This window comes from Drosophila gunungcola, unplaced genomic scaffold (genome assembly GCF_025200985.1).
Source record: "Drosophila gunungcola strain Sukarami unplaced genomic scaffold, Dgunungcola_SK_2 000001F, whole genome shotgun sequence".
In the NCBI taxonomy this organism is placed as follows: domain Eukaryota; kingdom Metazoa; phylum Arthropoda; class Insecta; order Diptera; family Drosophilidae; genus Drosophila; species Drosophila gunungcola.
The window spans coordinates 17,053,552-17,076,267 of NW_026453197.1; the positions used below are offsets into that span (position 1 = coordinate 17,053,552).

General features: G+C 41.7%; 3 protein-coding genes across 3 annotated transcripts in view; 1 reads left to right on the forward strand and 2 right to left on the reverse strand.

The window, feature by feature from the left end:
- The first annotated feature begins 368 nt into the window (after positions 1–368).
- Positions 369–3,867, forward strand: LOC128262914 (TBC1 domain family member 19). Its single transcript, XM_052997495.1, has 8 exons — positions 369–926; positions 1,644–1,830; positions 1,884–1,977; positions 2,036–2,288; positions 2,350–2,564; positions 3,155–3,409; positions 3,467–3,548; positions 3,614–3,867. The coding sequence occupies exons 1-8, from the start codon at positions 657–659 to the stop codon at positions 3,785–3,787; spliced, it is 1,530 nt and encodes a 509-aa protein (XP_052853455.1). The 5' UTR covers positions 369–656; the 3' UTR covers positions 3,788–3,867.
- On the reverse strand, positions 3,860–9,145 carry LOC128263560 (uncharacterized). Its single transcript, XM_052998686.1, has 12 exons — positions 8,809–9,145; positions 8,573–8,711; positions 8,417–8,524; positions 7,715–8,354; positions 7,384–7,653; positions 7,165–7,326; positions 5,861–6,080; positions 5,667–5,805; positions 5,492–5,599; positions 4,494–5,121; positions 4,163–4,432; positions 3,860–4,093 (listed from the first exon to the last, which is right to left on the reverse strand). Exons 1-12 carry the CDS (start codon positions 9,000–9,002, stop codon positions 3,927–3,929), a joined length of 3,045 nt encoding a protein of 1,014 aa, XP_052854646.1. The 5' UTR covers positions 9,003–9,145; the 3' UTR covers positions 3,860–3,926.
- A 355-nt stretch (positions 9,146–9,500) lies between these two features.
- LOC128262896 (muscle-specific protein 300 kDa-like) overlaps positions 9,501–22,716 on the reverse strand; it is an 80,007-nt gene continuing 66,791 nt past the window's right edge. Inside the window, 8 exon segments of the mRNA XM_052997465.1 lie at positions 9,501–11,475; positions 12,201–12,268; positions 12,513–12,654; positions 13,409–14,035; positions 15,690–16,542; positions 16,545–18,654; positions 19,927–20,184; positions 22,381–22,686. Of these exon segments, the coding sequence (XP_052853425.1) occupies positions 11,235–11,475; positions 12,201–12,268; positions 12,513–12,654; positions 13,409–14,035; positions 15,690–16,542; positions 16,545–18,654; positions 19,927–20,184; positions 22,381–22,686 (4,605 nt within the window). The 3' untranslated portion in view covers positions 9,501–11,234.

Sequence of the window (22,716 nt, forward strand, 5' to 3'; positions counted from 1 at the left end):
GCGATTTCTATAATTAATTTGGTTGGGTTGTGGATATTAAATTTGCATATGGGCAATCGCTTTCTTATTTTTGCTAAATTTTGAAGTGGAACATTTTAAAAACTTATTTTTGGGCCAAATCTCATTTAAAAGTTGAAATACTTTTGTGCAGGTGAGTTTGGCCCACCTTTGCAATCAACAGGAGGAGCACCGCCGCCAATCATGTCAACAACTCGTTGGGCCTGATGACAGATGCCAAGAAAAAGTTGCCGCCACTCACTATATATATGCTCAGAAAAGTATATGGAAAGCAATTTCACGCGCCTTTGCGTTTGCTTTAGCATTTGCCGTTTTCATTTGAAACGAAACATAATGGAATTTTGTGTTTGGTTGCGAGGGGCGTAGTTCGTTCAAAACTTGCAGCCAAACAAGTGTTTGCATTCCGTCGCCAAGAAGCGACGACAGCCGTGGATGCGATTCAACTCGACTCGACTCGACTCGAATCGAATCGAATGGAATGGAATGGACTGCAAATCAAAGCAGGCGACGGAGTTTGATCGATAAAAGTCAAACGAAAAGCGCCTGCCAACTTTGGGGCTAATCAGAACGGTGTAAATAGTTAGTTATTAGTTAGACGCGGAGTGCTACACATAACAGTTGGATAAAAGGATCGCAGCATGGAGGAGCTGCAGGATGCCAGCATCCATCACATGACCGCGAAGGTCATCGCGGCCATCAAGAACACAAAGAGCTATGAGCCCATCTACAAGGAACTGCAGAAGCTGGTCTGCAGTCCCAGCGTGGACACCCACGATATGCGCAACACCCTCGAGGATGCCATCAGGAGCGCCGGCCTGGAAACGGAGATCCGGAACATCGTGTACAACCTGGTCCGGAGTCGACTGGCCAGACCCGATGACAAAAGACTCACCAGCAAACAGTCAGCGGTGGGTACAAGTCTCTAGCTTAAGTAAATAAGTCAGAAATGGGGTCTGAATGGGGATTCTTAAAATTAAATCTTAAGAAAATACCTTTGTCAAGCCAAATTTTACAGAAAAATCAAAATGTTTAACCTGCCCGGTTGATTTAATAATAAAGTTTATTTAAAAATTCAAATTTTTATTAAAATTGACGAACTTAAATTTAATAATGCCCAATACCTTTAAATGTACAATCTTTCTTTAAATGAATAAATAATAACATGTAATTTTGAATACAAATTCGAACGTTATTTAGGAATTCAAATTTTATTTAAAATCTCAAATGCAACTTAAAATTGACAATTTTAGAATGTGAATAAATAAACAAATCTAAAAAATATCAATTACAAATTAGGCTGTTGTTAAACATTTTTTTTAAATAGTTTTTACGGACTTAAGGTAGCTAAAATTATTATTAAACAAACAATTTTCTATTGTTTTTCTTGCTATTGCTATAATTTTCATCTTACTATTTTACTGTTTTTAATAAAATTTGTATGTCAGCTTATTTTAATTTATAAGTCTAAATAATTTCAAATTAAAGCAATACAAATTTTGGTGCAACCCGAAAAATCCCGGAGTAACACAAATATAGAGCTTTCAACGAGCTCTTTAACTAGTAGTAGGTGGTACTTTGGCAAAGGAATTTATTCTCTCGTTTTGCCATTAAATATTTTCCTACAGAAACCCACCGTTAGTGATCCACTTGGCTATCTGAAAAGGGCCGGGGTTCTTTGGGATCGAAGGGTCAGAAAGAGCTTGAATGCCATGTGCACAGAGCTGAAGGTTCCCCTGCATGGACAACCAAGGATCAGTGCCGATCGGGAGGACTTTATGGCCAAGTGGAATGAACTGAGCAACTACAATATGGGTGGGTACTATATGATTTTTAAATATTATAATTTACTAACCTTTTTAGTCTAGATCTGGCCAACTATAGGCCGGTTTATGCACCAAAGGATCTGCTGGAGGTGCTACTCTCGCTGAAAGGACCCGCCAAAACCACCGAAAATACAGAGTAAGCAGTTGAAGATTTTAGGAATTTTATATAAAATATTAAAAACTTTTTGTAACAGCCAAATTCCCCAGTGGGAATTCTCTCACATTGCCCTGCCTGTAAAGAATCTGTTTGAGCTGCGTGCCCATTATGCGGATCTGCTACGAAATGATGGCTATCTGGGAGTGCCCGATCTCACGGTGCAATGTCAGAGGATTCTGGAGGGCAGGCATGCACCCATGTGCCAGCAGTTCCTCAAGAAGGGCTGCACCCCAGCTCCTTATAGAGGAGCCCTCTGGGCCTCCGTTCTGGACAGCAAGCTGCATGACTATGTAATGAATGGAACTGTCTTGATGGAGGAATCAATAAACCAGTAGTATATCCCCCCAATAGGACATTGACTACTGGCAGAAGCTGCGCAATGCCGTGTGGACCACGGACCACATCGTGGACAAGCTGGTCTTCAAGGACATCCAATTGACGGCCTCCAACGACGATCAGTACTTTGTGTTTGAGGACGTGCTCTACCAGGTGCTGCTCTGCTTCTCCCGGGACACGGACATCGGTGGCTGTGTGGAATACGAGGCCTTTCCAGTCAAAGGCAAGACGTAAGTCAACACTAAAAATAATATTTAGACCAAGTGCTTAGCAATAAATTACGCCCTGTCCACAAAAGAGTAGATCATATTGTTATTTATCTATTTGACATCCTATCACTACAAGTATAACTTATTATTTAATGTGCTAGTCACGAAAGATGTCATATATATTATGAGGGAATGATATAGATAATTGACAATTTGAAACCGACCTATTTATCTATTGATTAGATTACTTAAATTAGTTTCTCTCATTATTATTGTACCCCATTCAAACTAATTGTTTTGTTGGTTTGCCCTTAACTTTACTTTGAAGCTATAAACTAATATAAAATTGGTAAGCTACCAACTTAAGCAAAGGATCAGCAAATAAATTGATATATTAGTAATTAGAGTAGGGTGCTGAAAAATCAGAAGGTTAACTAGGCATATAGTGCAAATATCAATTAGAATAATGTAAATTATATGTGAACTGAATAATGTAGTATTGATATTTAAAAAAAAATATATATAATCTATATTCGAATATTTACAATGTGACACTTCATGTATTAAAAGTCTTTTACTTATAAATTGTTTTTTGTTTATATATTTTATAGGTACGAGGGTCCGCCGTCGGGAGTGGTTCCATTTCACGGAATTTGCATGTTTGCAGCGCCCTTCTGCTATCTGTATGATTCGCCGGTGAATCTGTACTACACTTTCCGGGCCTTCTACATCCGGTACTGCCATCGCCTGACCACGATCAACACACATCCGCAGGGGATTGTCAGCCTGTGTTTGCTCTTCGAGAAGCTGCTCCAGACTTATGAGCCACAATTGTGGTCTCATTTCCGGGAGCTACAGATACAGCCGTGAGTAGGGATAGGGAAACTATCGAGACAGCTCTTTACTGAATCTATTTGTTGTAGACTGAGAGTCGTCTTCAAATGGCTGATGCGTGCCTTTTCTGGCCACTTGCCTCCCGACCAACTCTTGGTACTTTGGGATCTGGTAAGTAACACCCATCCAAACTCTGTCTTGAAAAGTTATCTCAATTTCGCTTATGTCCTCCCCAGATCCTTGGCTTCGACAGTCTGGAGATCCTTCCCCTGTTCGCCATCATCATCCTGAGCTTCAGAAAGGAAAGCATTATGCAGGTGGCCTCACTGGACAGCATCGAAGCCATTCTGGCGGATCTGTCTTCCATTAAAGTCTTGCCGCTGGTGCAACTGGCACTAAGTCGGGACTGAAAGTGTCCCCTCATCTAGTTACAAAATTGAAGTTTTAAAAGTGTTTACAAAAATAAAATTGTCAGGGCAGTGTAATTTGATTAACAACTTCTATATTTTAAAAATCAAACGGGTAGCAAAAAAGGTTCATTTTGAGTAACTATTTGCGCTCCACAAAGTCCAGCCAAATGCCACCCTTCAAGGCGGCCATAAAAAAGGTATCGTCGAAGCGATTATCCTTGCGTGTTTTGGGATTAACTTTGACGTCAAAGTTTCGAATGATTTCCACCATCGCCGCTTTAAGTTGGGTGAGTGCAAACCGCATGCCTGCAAACAAATAATGTTTAATAAAAGTGTTATATTTTCTCTTTTGTTTTGGTTAGTTAGTTAGCCCACCTGGACAAATGCGAGGTCCATCGCCAAAGCCATAGTAGACGCCCTGATCTCTGTACTTCTTGGCTCCCCCATTGACCTCCAAAAACCGTTCAGGCTTGAAAGACTGCGGATCTTCGTAGTACTGAGGATCGTAGTGCAGGGCGTTGGCCGGAATGATGACCACATCTCCGGGATGCACTTTCACACTCACTCCATTCTTGTTCACAAATTCGTAGGTCTCCGTTACCAACTTGCGGGCAGCCAGCATGGGTGAGAAAAGTCTCAGAGTTTCTGGAATTAAGAGTGTATTTACTTAAGGTGAAGATAGTTTGGGATGGGGAAGACTGCTCACCGTGAATGCAGGCCTCCAAATAGGGCAGCTCACTCAACTGCTCGAAGGTCAGCTCTTCAGTGCCGATTTCCTTCCTCAACTTATTCTGCATTTCCGGATTGCGACCCAGCAAAAGCAGGGCATGGGACAGAACTTGTGAAGTGGTCTCGAATCCATCGGTTAGAAAGGTCATAGTATGCGAGGTCAGCTCCAGCGTATCCAGTCCCTTTTTGTCTTGCAACTGCAGCATGTAGTTGAGGAAATCGTCTCGCTGTTGCCCCGGATTATCCCGCCTCATTTCGATGCACTTCCGCATGATGTCGTAGAAGAACTCCTCCACATCCTTGGCGAACAGGCCAACGCTGTAGATTTTTCTGATTGGCGGCCAGAGATTGGCCACAACCATGTACAAAATGAAGCCAAAGGACTGCTCAAAGACGCGCTTGATCATTCCCACCAGTGGTGTGGGATTGTCGGTGAAACTCTGTGCGGAGATGCCCAGGACACAATCGGAGACCACTTCGGTGGTGTAGCACAAGCACAGATCCTTGGCATTCAGTCCATCGGACGAAGCCATCAAAAGCTGTCTCTTGATATAGTCCACAAACTTTTTACAAACACTCTGCGATACTGGGTAGGCAGCTTTAACCTTTTGCGGCAGGCACAAGCGATAAGAGATTAGAGTACTTTAATTTATATGTAGCTCAAGGCCCCCCTCGAGGGTAATAATTAAAATGTGATAGCAGACACTTAAATTGTCAAATTGGGTTAAGCTAAACTCAAAAAATCCCTTAACTTTACGAATTAATGCATTAATTTAAGGAATAATGGACTAAGCATGGCCTTATCATATATATTTATGAAAAATAAGCATAAGATTTACCTGAGGCTATGCAATTTTGTTCTAAATATATGTGGTAAGCTCATCTCTAAAGACATTTTAGGTCTATTAAACCTACAACTAAGGAATTTTTTTGTTTGTATAATGATAGTATAAATAAATCATTAAATAAACCTACCCGATTGGCTGAAAGTCCGGGCGTTACTTCAGCACGTCTTTCCTTCCAGGACTCACCCGTCAATACAAACGGATTGTTGGCAAAAATCTTGTCAACCTTTTTGTCGGTCTATTAAGGAAATCAAGTGTTGTAATGATATTTTCACTTAAATTATTATTATTTCGCTTATACTTACAAACCTAGCCATCTCATTGTCGTGGAAACTGCGGAAGTCACTCACAAAAATCTTGTGCGCATATTCTGGACTGGTGATCAGTAGTTGAGGTAGTCTAGTTTGGAATACTCCCACAACGCTATCAGTGTTCTTGTACTGCCTGCCAGAAAGTTATCAGTAAAAAACCAATTAGTTATTAGTATTATCAACCATACTCGTAGATCTCATCGATGTCGTAGACCACATTTCGCTTCTGGGTGAAAACGCTGGGAAAACTGCCCACAAATGGCCATGTTTTGGCCGACGGGATGCCTCGCTTCTTCCAGTAGTTAAAGTTCCAGACGAGGAATATATAGATCAAGGCCAGAAAGGCCGCGACTACAAACAGAGCGGTCGAAATCGGACACATGGCACAACCGCTCGCGAACGCGGATGGAAATCAACTGAAGCTCAATTGGACAACCTCGGTCATTTTTATTGAACTTGATGGGTTAGTCAAGTGGACGGATTCCCCGGCAAACAAATTGATTAAATTGCCTACACCACCAGCAACTAATGTTGAACGTATGTACATATATTACTGTGATAAGAAATGATTTTTCTATCGTGATCAAGACTAAAACTCGCCTAACTTTAGGCCACAGTGGTGAAATTAAAGTTGATAGCAATGTAACATTGCGAAGGTATGAGCGAAGTGGCTCACTTGTTATCATTTAAGTGTATCGCTTGAATCAAGCCGCATTTTTATTGAAGTACAGTTTGGTTGAGCCAATAAAAACTTTATTATTTATACACGTTTTTTTTCATTTTGTAGTTTTTTTTTCATAAAACGCTGTTAAATAATTAAAGCACCAAAAAATGTTTTTTTGTATTTATTTATTAAGTAAAATTAAAAAAATTTAAATTTAAGTCATATTCAAGGTTGGTAACTAGACAATAAAAACTTTATTATTTATACACGTTTTCTTTTCATTTTGTTATTATTTTTTTGTCATAAAAAGCTATTAACAAATTTTTGTATTTATTTATTAAGTAAAATTAAAAAATTCAAATTTAAGTCATATTCAAGGTGGGTAACAAGAGAAGTATTTTTGAATGCAGATGAAAATAAACTGAAGCTCAATTGCGTAACCTCACACTCGGGTCATTTCAATTGAATTAGTCAAGTGGAGGGATGAACCCAGTGAACAACAAATTTCCTACACCAGCACATCTAATGATCGCCATAAAAAGCACTTGGCTCCACTTTGTGATAAGACTAAAATTTCTAGGCCGCGCCGAAATTTATTTAACAGATGTCCCCACAGAAGGTAAAGTAAAAAATTAACAGTTCAGATTATTATCATTTTTTTTAAATAATCTATTTAAATATATGCCCTCTAGGCACATGCAACTTTATGGCACAACGTCATTTGTTTCTGATTTTATTTATTATTCGCTCATTAAATTATCAGCAATTCAAATTGCAACAATACTTGAGCATTTTACAATCACTTTGTGCTCCATCAGCCATTTTATAATCGCTCTTTGAAATCTAGAAATATCCCGCCCTTTAAGGTGGCCATAAAGAAGGTATCATCCAGGCGATCATCTGAGCGGGTTTTGGGATTAACCTTGATATCGAAATTCCTAACGATTTCCACCAGTGCTGCCTTGAGTTGAGTAAGTGCAAATCGTATGCCTGCAAGAAATGGATTTTTTAATAAGAATCCTAATTTCGTTTTACTGGATTCCCCACCTGGACAGATGCGCGGTCCATCGCCGAAGGGAAGGAAGACTCCTTGGTCCCGATATTTCTTCACACCTCCGTTGACCTCAAGGAAGCGCTCTGGCCTGAAGGATTCCGGACTCTCATAATACTGCGGATCATGGTGCAGAGCTTTCACGGGTATGATGACCACGTCGCCTGGTTTCAATTTCAAAGTTACACCATCCTTGTTCACGAATTCGTAGGGTTCGGTTACCAGTTTTCGGGATGCCACTTGCGGAGAAAACAAACGCAGTGTTTCTGGAAAGTCAATTGGTATCTAAGTATGTGATAAACTTGCATTTAAACATGATTCTACTACCATGAATGCAGGCTTCTAGGTAAGGCAACTCTGTCAGCTGCTCGAAACTCAGTTCCCCGTTGCCAATTTCTTGCCGCACCTTTTGCTGCTCCTCGGGATGTCGTCCCAGCATTAGCAGAGTGTGGGATAGGACCAGTGCCGTGGTCTCAAATCCGTCGGTGAGGAAGGTCATCGTGTGGGAGGTGAGCTCCGCCGTGTCCAATCCCTTCTTCTCCTGCAACTGCAGCATGTAGTTGAGGAAGTCGTCACGTTGTTCGCCCTTCTTTTCCAGCCTCAAATTGATGGATCGCCTCATGATGTCAAAGAAGAAGTCCTCCGCTTCCTTGGTGAACAGGGCCACGCTGTAGAACTTTTGAATGGGTGGCCATATGTTGGCCACCATGCTGTAGAAGATGAATCCGAAGGACGAGTTGAACACGCGTTGGATCATTCCCACCAATGGTGTGGGGGTGTCCGTGAAACTCTGTGCGGAGATGCCCAGGACGCAGTCGGAAACCACTTCGGTGGTGTAGCAAAGGGACAGTTCCATTGCATCCAATCCCTGCGAGCTGGAGTTCGAGGTGGCCATTCGCCGCTGGTGCCTTATGTAGTCCACAAACTTTTTGCACACACTTTGCGAGACGGGATAAACGGCCTTGACCTTTGGTATGGGATAGTTTTGTCAGTGATTATTTATTATACAAATTATAATACAAATCCCACTCGATTAGGCGACAGTCCTGGCGTAATCTCCGTCCTTCTCTCTTTCCACTCATCGCCCTTCAGGACAAACGGATTGTTGCCCAGAATTTTGTCCACCCTTTTGTCCACCTATTGAGATGAAGATATTAAATAAATAAATAACATGCTTCTACTTACAAAATTGCCACGCTCATTGTCATGGAAACTACGGAAATCGGTGGCATAAATCTTGTGTATATATTCCGGACACGTAACCAGCAGCTGGGGACGTCGAGTGGTGAACACACCCACTATTTTGTCCGTCTCTTTGTACTCCCTACAAATATAATTACAATTACAATAGATTTTTTAATCCAAATCTTATGTAGGTGTTTTAAATGAAACGCAATTAGTTTGCTTTGTGTCACACATACTGATAGATATCGTCGATGTCGTAAGCAATGTTACGTTTGCGGGTGAAAATGCTTGGAAAACTGCCCACAAATGGCCATGAAGTGGCTGTCTGGATGCCTCGCTTCCTCCAATAGTCGAAGTTCCAGGTGAGGAATACGTAGACCAGGCTTAAAAAACCTGCTATGAAACACAGTGCACAGCAAATCGGACACATTGCAAAATCACAACAGATTGCCAGGGCAGACTGAACTTGAGTAACTGTTACTGCCGCTCAATTAAACTGCGGCAATTGAAATGCATTAACACATACATTGAAATAAATTGATATCAAGAATCTTTTATTGTACTGTTGTTTGATACGAATATGCAGCGCTTGAATCTACATATTTTTAAACAAAAAAATATATTTAAAATTTACAAAGAAGTTTTAAAAGGTCAACTGGCGAAAACTTAAAAACTCAAGCCCACCATCAAACATGTTGCGTCCTAAACTATTTACTATCAAACCATGTTCGAACTTCGTCATACAACTGCGGTTCGAACGCAACTTTTTCATTTCAAATGAAGAGTCACCATAAATTTACCCTGTAAATCTTTTATTGCACATTTTATTAGCTGTTTAACTTCGCAATGCACGGATGATCCATGTTATTGATGTGCGCTGAAAAGTGCGCTACAGATCCTTTCTCCAAAAAAAATCGAAGACTCCAAATTTATATTTAAATTTTTGTTTAATAATCATAATGCATATAAAGGTACAGTTGTTCACAAGAAAGGAAATCTTAAAATGCTACATAAATTATATTAACTTGATAACGGCTCATTGTTTTATAACCAGATAGAAGCAGCAAAGTACACAAATTTAACATTTAAATCAAACTTAATTAAATACATAATAAATCGCATAGGTCTAATAAATAAATGTATGTATTTTCTCAATAATTGCTCAAGCTTTAAAATTATAAACAATAGTTGTAATAAACAAGTTGGATAAGTATAAGGCAAATAGAATTAGGTTTATCAAAAAATATTAACAACAAAATAGGTTACTTTTTACTGGATGGACTTGCGCCACTTGTCTGTTATGCAAATTGCATTTTTTCATTTTTTTTTTTGCAAAGATTTATTCTTTTTGTGTTTTTTTTTTCTATGAATTTGATTTTTCATTTCATTTTTGTATACGCATTTTACAGTTTTTCTTTATATAGAAAATTTGTTGGTTGGTTTAGCACCGGCATAGGACACTTGCTTCGTTTTGTTCAATGCTCGTGGCGCGCACGTTTTCCCTTTTCCCTTTTTTATTTTTTCTTTTTTTTTTTTAGAGAGTAGACTAGTATGTTGTCAATCAATGTCTATGGGTAATTTGGAAATGAGTATCAGGAATGCTTTGAAATGTCTAGTCCCCATATTGCCAGGTTGTAGATTTAGGATTGGAAATAAGCACATTGCCCTTGTGGCTGGTACACTGATGCTCTTCTATTCTAACCCTTGGCCGTGGGAGAGAACTTGGCCTCGGGTAGATTTATCCTTTGGCAAGGGAACTTTAATGTCCGGAGTTCTAATGACAACCAATGCCTCTAGCAAACTGCATCGCCTTGAGTTTGGGAGAAAGACGAGCAGTAAACGAGGGACATTGGTTGCCATTTAGTTGTCCAGGCGATTGGTCTATGTGGGTCATGATTTGTCTTGCGATTGATTTACTAGCCCATCGATGGCAGCAAGGACTTGTGCTCAGGAGGTCCTGCAAAAATGTTCCACGAAATTCGCCAGATCCTGATCACAATTCCCTGCTGCCATAGATCTGCTCTCTAACCGGAAAAACGTGCGCTAATGAGTAAAATTTTCGTGTGCGTATTTTGATTTCGTTTAAGCTTATTCATTTTTTATATACAAAATGTTGGGATTCTCTATAGATTTCTTGGGTTTCATATATGTGGGTATATATGTTTATATAAATTGTTTGCTGTGCAAATATATATGTATAATGTATATATCGTTTTACAAAAGATTTTTTGTTTTTTTCGTTACTTGTCGTTAGTTTGAATAGTTAGTTCATTCTTTTCTTTTCTTCATTTCTTTCATTTGTGTTTCATGTTCGGCCTTTGTCGAGTCTGTTCTGTTCTGTTCAGTAGGTTATATACAAATTGGTTGGTTTATTAATGCCTCTAGCTATCCAATTACTATAAAATTACATACAATTACAAAATGTGATAAACTACACAAATGTACAACTCTTACATTTTCATTACAGAAAATTATCTTTTTTTGAATATTTTTACATGAATTTAGCTTACGAAAGGCATCTTTATACTGCGGTTTGTGTGTTTTTTTAGGTTAAATTGTTGTTCATTATAGTACTATAGAGTTAGGTTAAAGGGGTCTTGTTTTTTGTTCTTTGTTCTTGTTCGTTGTTTCATTGCACTAATCCAATGGCAACTCAACCGCTTTACGTGGGCGGCGGTCCGTGGGGATACGACAACATGGGCTCCAGGCTGCGCGCAAAGGTGTTGGAGAACATACAGGTGTAGTCCTCACCGTGGGGCACCAGAGTGGCCACACCTAAAAGCAGCAGCATGAGCGCCTGAATGGGCAGGGAGGCACGTGCAACGCGGCCTAGGAATCGAGCACCGCGCGCCAGAACCGTGGTATTGATGACATCGCCATCGACAGCATCGCCATCGCTGTTGCTATGGATTCGAAAATAATACCAATTAGTCAATGTGAAATAGTAAAAACAAGAAAGGACGCAAGCTTCGGCAAGCCAAAGTTTATATAATCTTGCAGATTTCGCAAAATAAATAAAATATTCTACAAATGGACTTTATTTTATATTTATGTTGATTATGTTTTGAAACAATGAAACTATGTCGATTACCCGATGAATTTTTTTAAAGCGCCTATGACAGATTTGTAAGATAAATTTGTCCAATTTTAAAATAATTAATATCATAGCTCTATTCGCATTAATTAAAAACAACGATGTTATACGTTTTTACATTATTCTTTTTGACTGTTACTATTGGACCTTAAACACCACCTACAATAGAAAGAAGACTTTTGGGAAAGTTTCATCCAGATAGGTTTAAAACGGACGGACAAACGGACAAACAAATAAACGGACATGGCTAGATCGACTCTGCTAGAGATGCTGAATATAAATAGATAATAATAAATAGATACTAAATATACTTTATAGCATTCAAAATGCATTGCTAACTTTTACCTACAACTTATAGACACTCTGCAAGGGTATATAAATCACTATAAAAATCATGCAACTACTAAGCGGCAAAACTATGTGCTCTTTTCATTTACAACCATAAAGTGCACAAGTTGCTTTAACTAAAAAATTCATATAAAACTACAATGCATGTGTAACACAAACTTAAAATCAACTTCTATAGATATTTACTTTGCATTTTCTGTGTTGGGTGCGGCGGCCTGCATAGAAGAGGTTGATAATGTAGTATTATCCAAAAGCTATATTTGCCATAAAGAAAAAGATAGAAAAATAAATAAATTATAAATTATAAATAATACAAATCATAAGGGTTTTCAAGATTTTCCACATTTTCTCGTTCGATTGCCAATTGGTTGTCACTTACTTCTGGTGCGCTTACAAATCAACAAATAAAATTAAATATCTTTTTAAGACAATTCATGTTTTTCTTTCGAGAACAGGAACCACGCTATTAAATTACTAAATGTGGACACTGTGACTTACCTCACTCGACAACATGTGCAGTGGCACGCCAAGATTGTCGCCCTCGTAACCGAGGACGGCTCCCAATTTGACAATGTAGATGCCGGATAGACGGCGCAGGGATTGGAGACGCAGCCGGAGATCGGTCAATCTGGAAAGGGTTCTGGAACATTTAAAACATTTGCATAGGCCCTTGGCGGTGTAGGTTTTGATGAAGGGTTAGAATGGGCGGACGAAAGAATTTTGAGTACCAAAAAATACAACACAAAATAATATAATATATACGCAACAAAAACAGCAACACAAAAAATATGTGTAGAGGCAAAAACAAATGATCGATCGATACGATTGAGTTTTGTAGTTGAAAAGGTAAAGCTAAAATACTTTCTACTAGGTAAAAACCAACTATGGTTTATAAAGATTTTAGTTCTTGAAAGTTCCAAAGGGCTTAACAGTTTTAGTATAATTTTGTAGGAGTGTCGACTATAATTTTTGATAGTAAAGTTTCCGAAAGTATTTTAGTGAAGAGTGCACAATGTGGGGGAAATTTCAAATGTTAAATAGGCAAGCAATAAAGGCCAAAATATAATTTGATCATTTTTATGGGGGAGAACAGCACATAGGTAAATGGTAGAAATTTATTACTAAAAGGGGTAGAAATTTTACTACCTATCAAAAAAGGAAAACAAATTGCCTACGGGTTTTAAATAAACTACTAATACTTGTTACAAAAGCAATATCCGTAAATATACCAACTAAAACTACATAAAATACAGATTTGTAATTACTTTCCGCCCAACTAACTTGAAGGCTCTTCTTCCCTTTAAAGAAAAACCCCCTTTTTTCTGCCCTAAGCTTAAGCGGCACCCACGAATTGTTTCGTTCCGCCCTCGGAACTGGCCCACTGGACACCTTACCTCTCGTACGTGTGCTGGGATTGCTCCTCGGAGCCCTCAACCGAACGCAGAAGCTGATCGGCGGCGTCCTGCAGGCTCACCACCCGCGGTTCGCATCGCTCCAGCTCGGCTCGCAGATCCTTGAACTTTCTGAACTTGGTGTCCAGCACGGAACGCTCCTCGGTGAGATCGACGGGCTCGGATGCCTTGATGTTCTGCTCGGTGCGCTGCAGCCAGTCCACCAACTCATCGATGGTCTGATGGAATTCGCTATTGCCCATGAGTGCTGTTTGCAGCAGACCCTGCCATTTGGTGGCATTGATGCACACATTGTTCCAGCGCTCATTATCGGCTTCTAAGCGGGATCGCAATTGCCTTGCCTTTTCCGTGTCCAAAGTGTGCGTGGCCAAGTGATCACCGACCACATTCAGCGATGAGATAATGGACTTGTGACTCTCCAGATCCAGAAGGAACTCGCGATGATCCTGCGTGACATCCTCGAGCAGCTCGATATTCGAGGGCGGCGTTGACTGGGCCTTCTGGGTGCTCTCGGCGAACTGCAGCCACTGCTCCAGGCGCCACAGATCGTTGTCGATCTGCTGCCAGTTTCGCTGTGTGCAGAGCGGACACGTTAGCCGGCCGACCTCGCTAAAATAAACATTTTAGAAAATAACAAATTAATAATTGATACAGATAAGAAATTAAATACAACTATAAATGTTACCAATCCAAAATAACACATAACAAAGTCTGTATTGATTTGGTTTTTGTAGTTATAATCAATAAAGAATATGCTTGTTTAGATTTTAATGAATTTAAATTTAATGCAGATGGTATGCATTGATTTGTTAGCTTAAGCTTGCCTTGACAAAGTTTTTTCATTGATATAATAAAGCAATAAAACACAACTATTAATATAACCAATCCAAAATCGGTATTGATATATATGTGTAGCTGTAGTTTTTATCAATACACAATGGGTTTATTTAGAATATAATGAATTTGATTTATATTGCAATTTGTTAGTTTCAGCTTGCCTTGCCAAGTCTTTTAATTGATACAATTAAAAAACAAATGACAAAAATAGCTTTAATCAATTCAAAATAACACTTTGCAAAATCGGCATTGATATGTATATGTTCTTTTAGTTATTATTGGCTTATTTTTTACGTAATGAATTTGGTTTATAATGCAGTTTGTTAGCTTTAGCTTGCCTCGCCAAAGTTGTTTAATTCAGCTTAGGCATTTGGGCATATAGTTCCCGATCTCTTGCTGTACTCCACCCTGGAGTCTGGCGGCCATCTGTGATCCGCTGCCAGCTTTTGTCAAGTGGAGAGCCACACAAAACAGAGGATCGGATGGGCAGATGGGCAGTTCAACAGCAGGAGATCGGGAGTACAGCCCACCGACAGGTAGATACACTTACTGTATGCAGTTGTACTTGTAGGATGCAGGTAGGTGGCACCTGGTGTGTGTGTCATCATGAATGCGCAGGTTCGAGTTAAGCATGGGTAAGTTTGTTTTTTTTTTTTTTTTTGGTGCGATTATGCGTGTGCGTATTTTGACAGAGAGACAGAAGTAGGCAACAGCGAGATGGAAAGCAATAAAACAATTTGTTAGTCAAAAACAATCCCAAACCGAACCGAAGAGCTTGCCAAGCCAGGAAACTTAATGCTTAATTCTACAAAACTAATATTAAATAAAATGTTTACGAACACAAGTCATCTGTTATAATATAATACACTATACAGGATGCCGTCCGTCTCTTATTAGTTTATATAGGAGCATTTGAGACACAAATGGGAAAGAAACTTCTTAAATATGCCACTTTGGCTCCAAAATGTTAGGACAACTAATTTATATAAATTATATAAGCAATTTAAAGACATTTAGTCAGAACTTCTTAAATATTCCAAATGAGATGTACTGATAATATTTTCTATATTTCAAAATTGAAATTCATTGAAGTGTTTACGAACACAAGTCATCTGTTATAATATGATTCACTATACAGGATGCCGTCCGTCTCTTTTAGTTGATATAGGAGCATTTGAGACACAAATGGGAATGAAAATTCTTAAATATGCCACTTTTGCTCCACAATGTTACTTTAAAATTTAGCTAGGAAATATTTACTGAACTCATTTTATAATCTGGAGATCCTTTAAGTATCCTAGTGTACATTAAGTTAACCGACAAAAACCCTAATATGCAATTATAAGCTAAAGAATCCCTGGGTTTGGCAAGACTTTCAAACATATACCAACAAAGATGTAAATAAATATTCCAGGGGTATAACTACCTTGCATTTTGATCGTGCTGCTGTCGCGCCTTCCACTGCGACTGCAGGGTATCGAAGCGCAACGTGAGCTCTGCCACGGTGTCCACCTGGGCAGATTGGTTGTCCGCCTGGCACTCGGTGAGCAGCAGCTGGCTGAGATGCTTGACCAGCTCGGTGGAGGACTGTGCGTTGCCCAGCAGCTTGGCTATCTTCTGGGGACCCGGCTTCCGAGTTTTGTCCACCACCGTGCGCTGCAGCTCGTCCAGATTGTTCTGGCACTCCGAGATGGCCGTCTGCAGCTCCATGATGTAGGCATCCTTGGCCGTGATGGAGGTTTCCCGCTGCATCTGCTGGGCCTGCCGGAGTTTCCTTTGCGAAAGGGTATTCACCTGCACGGCGGCATTGGCGGCTTCATTAATGACTGGAAGGGCAGCCTGCGCTGCTCTGGTCACCCAACTGGTTTTGAGGGTCACAATGCGGGTTTGCACCGTTTGCCAAAGGGTGGTATAGGCTGTGACCAGTTCCAGCAATTGTTTCAGTTGTGGCTGCTGCTTGGTCCTCGACTTGGCCTCCTGGGCCAGGCTATCCGCCTGCTGGACATGCTGCTGGGCGTCGTGCAGCTTCTTCTCCAGGCTCTCCAGTCGTTGCAGCACTGCCTTTGGCTCCGCCTTCGAGCTCTGCTGATCCTCCGCACTTGGCAGTTGTTCCAGGGCTTTTTGTATGGCATTCAGGGAGTTGGTGGCCTCCAGCTGGGCATTGTTGAATTCGCGCATCAGCTTGGCATCCTTGTCGATGGCATCCAAGAGGGCATGACAGCGTGGCGTCAACTGGCGCCACATGCTCACCATCACCTTGGTGGGCAGGGTTAGCTTTGGATGTTCTCCGGCTCGACGCCGGCACTCATGGTCAGTTTGGCATAGATCTGCTCCAGTTGGCGCAGGTTCACCGACTGGCTTTCCAGCTCCTCCAGCTTGGCCCTCAGCTCCTTCTGTCGCTCCTCCAGCTTGTGCTTGCTGTGCGACTTCTGATCCCGCTCATAGCCAGCTATTTGGCTCTCCTGCTTGCCCAACCAGTTCTTGTGCTCGGCTGTGAGTTTGATGAGCTGCTGCAGTAGGTTCCAAATGGTCAGGATGCGGGCCTTTCGCTCCGCCGACTGACTGCACACGTTCTTCCAGCGCTGCTCTAGATTTTGAGCGGAGGCAGCCAGACCAGAAGTGTTCACCTGGGTGCGCCAGCTATCGGCATCGTTGAGTAGCATCTCCACGAGATTCAAGACCTCACCCACATTGCTGCTGTGGTGTTCGATGGAGCGCTGTATCTGCTCATGCTCCTTCAGCTTGGCCTCGATCACATTCGGGGTGTAGCTCTCAAAGTTCAGTGGCTTGTCCAGCTGGGACTCCACTTCGAAAAGCCAGGCGCGAATCAGGGCAATGCGCTCCTCCAAACGGAGTAGCGTCATCTTGAGCTCCCCAATCTTGGTGGCCTTTTGCTTGGCCAAATACTTGAGTCGCTGCCAGCGGTCGATGAGGGCATCACTTTGCTGTTGCACCTGGGCCCGAACTTCTGGCTCCGAGTACAGGGTGAGCAGTTCGCGGCTGGTCGAGAGTAGCCACTCCCTTTCCTTGTCCCTCAGTTGCAGCTCAGAGTTTACTTGCTGCTCCAGCTGCTTGGCTGCCTGTTCGGGATTCGTCATCGCCGTGACATCCGCATCCTTGTCCACACGCTGCTCCAAACGCTGCAGCCACTGGGATATCCGATCGTATCTGATTTGGTAGTTGGACAGCAGGGAAAGTCGCTCCTCAATGGAGTTGATCAAGTTGGCCAGCTGGTAGTCCAGATCGGCATGCTGCTGCCAGAGCAGCCAGTTCCGTTGGCGAATGGTCTTCATGTCGTGCGGACTGATGCACTCCTTGAGCTCCTCTTGCGTGACCGTGAGACTCTCCAGGGCCGGCACTTGGGCACCCAGTTGGACCCGCTGTGACCGCAGGGCTCCCAGTAGTTGTTCAATGGCAGCCGGTTGAGTGGGCAGCGATTCACTGGGATTGGCATCCAGCAGGTTTTGGGCTAAGCCAAATTCCCGCTGCAGCTGGTGCACTCGCTGCTCGTAGGTCTCCGACAGCTGGGTCACCCGCTGCAGGAATCCCTGCCAGGTCTTTAGGGCTGCCCGCAGATTGCTGATCCTCTGGCCAATGCTGGCCTGTTCCATGCGCATGGCGGTGGCCAGGGCATCGTCACAGTGCCGGGCCAGCTCCTGCTGCTGCTCCTGCAACGCCTTGCTCTGCTGTTCGCCCTGGTCCAGTTGCTGGATCATGGCGTCCAGGCGGTTCTTCAGATGCGGCACTCGCTTCAGGTGAATGTAGCGCAGTTGCAGCGCATTGCGCTCCGCCTCGCGTTGACGCAGCCAGTCCAAAAGAGCCGCCAGCTGCTGGCGATACGCATTCCAGCCACTCACTCGCCGCTCCAGTTCACCATTGCGCTGCATGATCCGCGACAGTGTTTCATTGTGCAAATTGGTCAGAGCCTTGTACTGCTCCGATAGCTCCGATTCCAGTGGCGTCTCGGACAGCACACTCTGCTGCGAGATGAGCAGGTTCTGGTGGATGGCACACAGCTGCTGCTGCTCCCGCAGACTGCTGTAGTCCTCGGGTATGGCGCAGGAGAGGAAGGACTGGACATGCTGGAGGTACTGTCTCCACAGGCGCAGGGCTTCCGAACTGTTTTGGCTGCGGGCGAGTCGCGTGGACAGGCGATGGTACTCCTGGAAGGTGTCCTGGAATATCTTCTGCCACAGGGCCAGAACCTCCAGGACGCCATCATCATCGACGGCCCCGGGCAGTGATGGTGCCACCTCGTTACTCCTCTGATGACGCTCCTTCAGCTGACGCAGTTGCTCCTCCGTTCTGGCCAACGTCTGGAGATGGGCACGCAAAGCGGCCAGCTGCTCCTCGCTTTCTTTGGGATTTTGTGGTGCTTCGCGGGAAATGTCCTACAAAGAGATAAATAAATATACAAATTGTAATACTTTTACATTAAAAATGGTCAAGTTTTTAATATGCTTCTTGCATGGCTAATTGGCCTGACCCTAATATGGCTGCCCAGATGTCTTCGGTTACCATTAGTCGTCTGTCCAGAGTGCATGGCTTCCACAACAATGGCAATCTGTGTGTGGCACATTGGCACATTGCAACTCTTTCCGCCAACTGGCAATGACCTCATGCCAACTTCAATTGTCTAAAGCGTCGATGGGTGGAGGAGTTTGGTTGAAGGTGGAAGTGGGTGTGGAGTGGAGGAAATAGGAGGGCGGTACACCAAACTGGTTGGCATGTGCCATGCAAATGAGCCCCCACTGTGGTGCAAAGTGGTTGGAAAATTCCACCAACAAATGCCCAATTTGACAAGGCAATTTGTTTCCCAATCAAAGGCTGTCTTATGGATCTTATCAATAAAGTTTATTATTGTCAACACCTTTTTTAAAATGTATATAACGTAGACTTTTATGATCGTAACTAAGCTTCCGTTAATTTTATGGTGGCTTTGATTGTAACGGCAAAATATTTCAAAACTTATTCACAGTAGAAAATACTGGAGAAAACCAAGCAGCCGCTTATCAACATTTAATTTATTTATCAAGAAAATAAAATATTTTACTTCCGTTCTGCAAGGCAAATAATTTAAAGTATTTTTTATCTTTTTAATGACTTTTACCCCATTAACAAAAAAATAAAATTAAATAGCCGCCAAACCCAAAAACAAAAGCCCAAACCCAAAAGCACTACCAAAAACAAAGGATACTGTGCTGTTGATAATATATGCACATTATCATTAAATATTCAGCATCCTTCCATCAAAGCACTTGCTTGTCAATTACGATTTTATAAGCTATTCGCTGGACAAACCCTGACACCCTTTTATTCTGCTGCCAAAAAGCAGATTCACGCCTCTTATCAATCAATAATGATGAGGAGGAGCACTGTGGATTTGGGTTGCCAGCCAGGGTGCACACAAAGTTTCTCAACTTTTAACCCACTTAAAATAGCATGTCCTTCGTATTGGATTAACAACAACGAGAACAGCCACAACAGCAATAACACTTGCCGGCTAGCCGTGTTTAGTTGGTGTGGGAATTTCCGCACGCTAAACACAAACTAACATATGCAAATATCCAAATCGATAGCTGGTTTGGAGTTAGCCATCACCACATGGCCCACTTTAATGGTGGCTCCATAATTTTATTAATTGTCCCCCACCGCTCACTCACCTGCTGCACATTGTTGAAATAAGCCTTGGCCAGTGTCACCTCTTTGTCCAGTTCGCGGCGCTCCTTGTCCTGCGTTTCGGCCACGTTGGCCAGCGTGGTGATGGCATCCTTGCATTCGGCTAGCCGCTGACCCAGTGCATCCAGTTCGCCCTGCATCAGGGACGAGGCATCCAGGCCCACATCGGCGGCGATCTTGGCCACAATGTCACGCAGCTCCAAGATTCTATCATTCTGGCTCGTCAGGTTGTCTTGGCATACCTGTGTGAAGGTGAGCAAATAGAGATGGAGAGCGAGTTAGATAATAAAGCACAAGGTCTAGATGGTCATAACCACTCAATTAACAGAAAGATATGTATTTCTTCTTAAGCATATGCTGATTGCCAAAACAAGTTACTTCTTCTCAACCGAAATGAGTGAAAATGTTAAATATACTACTACCAAATACGTGATGTTTTACTGGTTTCCAAGACTTAAATTCTTGAACTGATAACTGCCATTTATATGATGATTCATAAAGTTTTAATTCAAAATTTAAATTCAATAAATATTTTAAGTATTTTATTTCTTCTTTTCTCTTCATAAATTCAATAGAAAACTCCCAACTTCTCATTAATTTTATTTTTTTTTAAAGCGCTTTAAATTACAATTTTAATTGTATATTTATTTTGTGTATTTTAATTCTTCTCTCAGTTCTACCAAGTATATACCATTCGATGAATCACTTTGTCTTTATATTATTTTCTTGAATTTGAGTTAATTATTATTTTCTTGAAAAGCACTTTTAAAGTCGTTTTAATTTAAAATTTAAATTGGATAAGTACTCCTAATGTTTTACTCCTTCTATTTCCGTTTTTTTTTATCTGAGTAAAACAAACACCGAAAGTACCAAGTACCACCAATTATTTTGGATGGCTGGCAAAATGTCACTTGTTTATATTTAACTCGACGACGGAAAGTATTTAGCTCAAGCCGGCGGGGCTTTCGTTGCTTTCCCGACCCTTTTCAATTATCGGGCCGCGAGTGCCGAGTGCATTTCATTTTCCTGCTCGGCAATGGTAATTAGGGCTGCGACTGCCCGGCGCACTTTCGTTTTCAATTTAAGGGAAAACAGGTCACCACAACTGGCTGTCGAATAAATTCTCTAATTTAGAGCAGCGAACAACAACATGGGCATTAAATCCGGATGGATTGTTGTAAATGCCCACCGCCGCACCGCCCTATGATATCATCTCAAAAGTATTTGCCGATGCTTTATCATGCCGCTACATAAGCAAACAAACGCTTAGAGAAGTGGCATTGAAAATGCCAACATGCAGAGTATTAGGTATTAAGAAATAGATTTGTTCGGTGTGTGTTTCCACATTTTCAACATTTATCTTCTTGGGGAGCTCAAGGCATTCATTCAGCGGACCTGTTCCCGCTGATTCTAGCTGCTGCTGCTGTTGATAAAGCTGCTATGTATACAAAAATACTTATAATATGAATACGGGTTGATAAACTCTCCTGTGTGAAATGACAGTTGGCCTGCCTGCCTTTCTGATGCCTGTCCGAAAATATAATTACACCAGTGGTAGGCCAATAATATAATGACCCTAATGATCAATAAACACAAAACGGTGGGGCCAAGAGTATACGTTAATTTTTAAAGTAAATGCCGAAAGAAATCGTACGACGATGTCTGTTTTATTTACCCAAGCATAATTTATGACACAAACACAGCGGACCAAGTTGGCTTATACATGTACATACAGCGGAACTATTACGAAGCGATTACATTGACGCGCCCAAAAATTGATAGGGCGCGTAGTACTACGGAGAAAATCAATGTAATTACTAGCTTGCCCACCCGCGTCTCTGGTGGGCAATTAAAGAGTCACATTGCTGTACTAGTTTGCCGCCAAAATAATGTAGTACACATACAGTGATGATAGAGCTAAGGATTTTCCGGAAGTAACTATACTTTTAGCAAATGCAGTTCATTTTTATAAGTGCCCACATTTTTCCTCCAAAATGCATATAAACAAAAATATATATTTTAAGAACTACTACTATCAAGTGTCATATTTTCTAAATAATTAACAAAATATAATTATTTAAGAACAGCCTAAAATGTGGCATATTTCTTTTTCATTTAAGAAAAAGTATTTTTTTAAAAACTCCCTAAAATGAGTCACATTTCACAAAAAAATTTTAAAATAAATAAATTATTTTTACTTTAGAATGCCGTTTGACATTTAAAATATATATCAAATATTGACGGACTTTTCAAACCCTCCTTTTGTTTAAGCAATTATTATTATTATTGTCATTTCCTGTTTGATTTTTCCTATCTGACAAAAAAAAACAGGTCGTTGGCATCACTGTTTCGCCCACGCGATACACATCACTCATACGACCCGTTTGCCGTTTTTCCGGATGGGTCACGGCATACGGAAGCAGTCTTTTTTCACTCACCTTGGCGTGTTGCAGGGCATCCAGGGGCTGCTCCAGCGACTTGACCGTATCCATTTGCTGGTCAATGGAATTCTTGACTGCCGCAGAGGCGTTGCGGTACTTGTCCCACAATTCGACGGCCCTTTGGTAGCGGGTACGCAGCTGCTGCAGATTCTCGCTGGTATCATTCCAGGCGACTACCGCATCCTGAACGGCCGACTCGATCTGCTCGACAATCTGGACATCACAGCTCTCGATCAGCGGTTTGGCGGCACCCTTCAACTCATCGATCAGTTGCTCGCGGTTATGTAGATCGCCAGCAAGTCCCTGCGATTGGTTTGTTATACGGATAAAGTT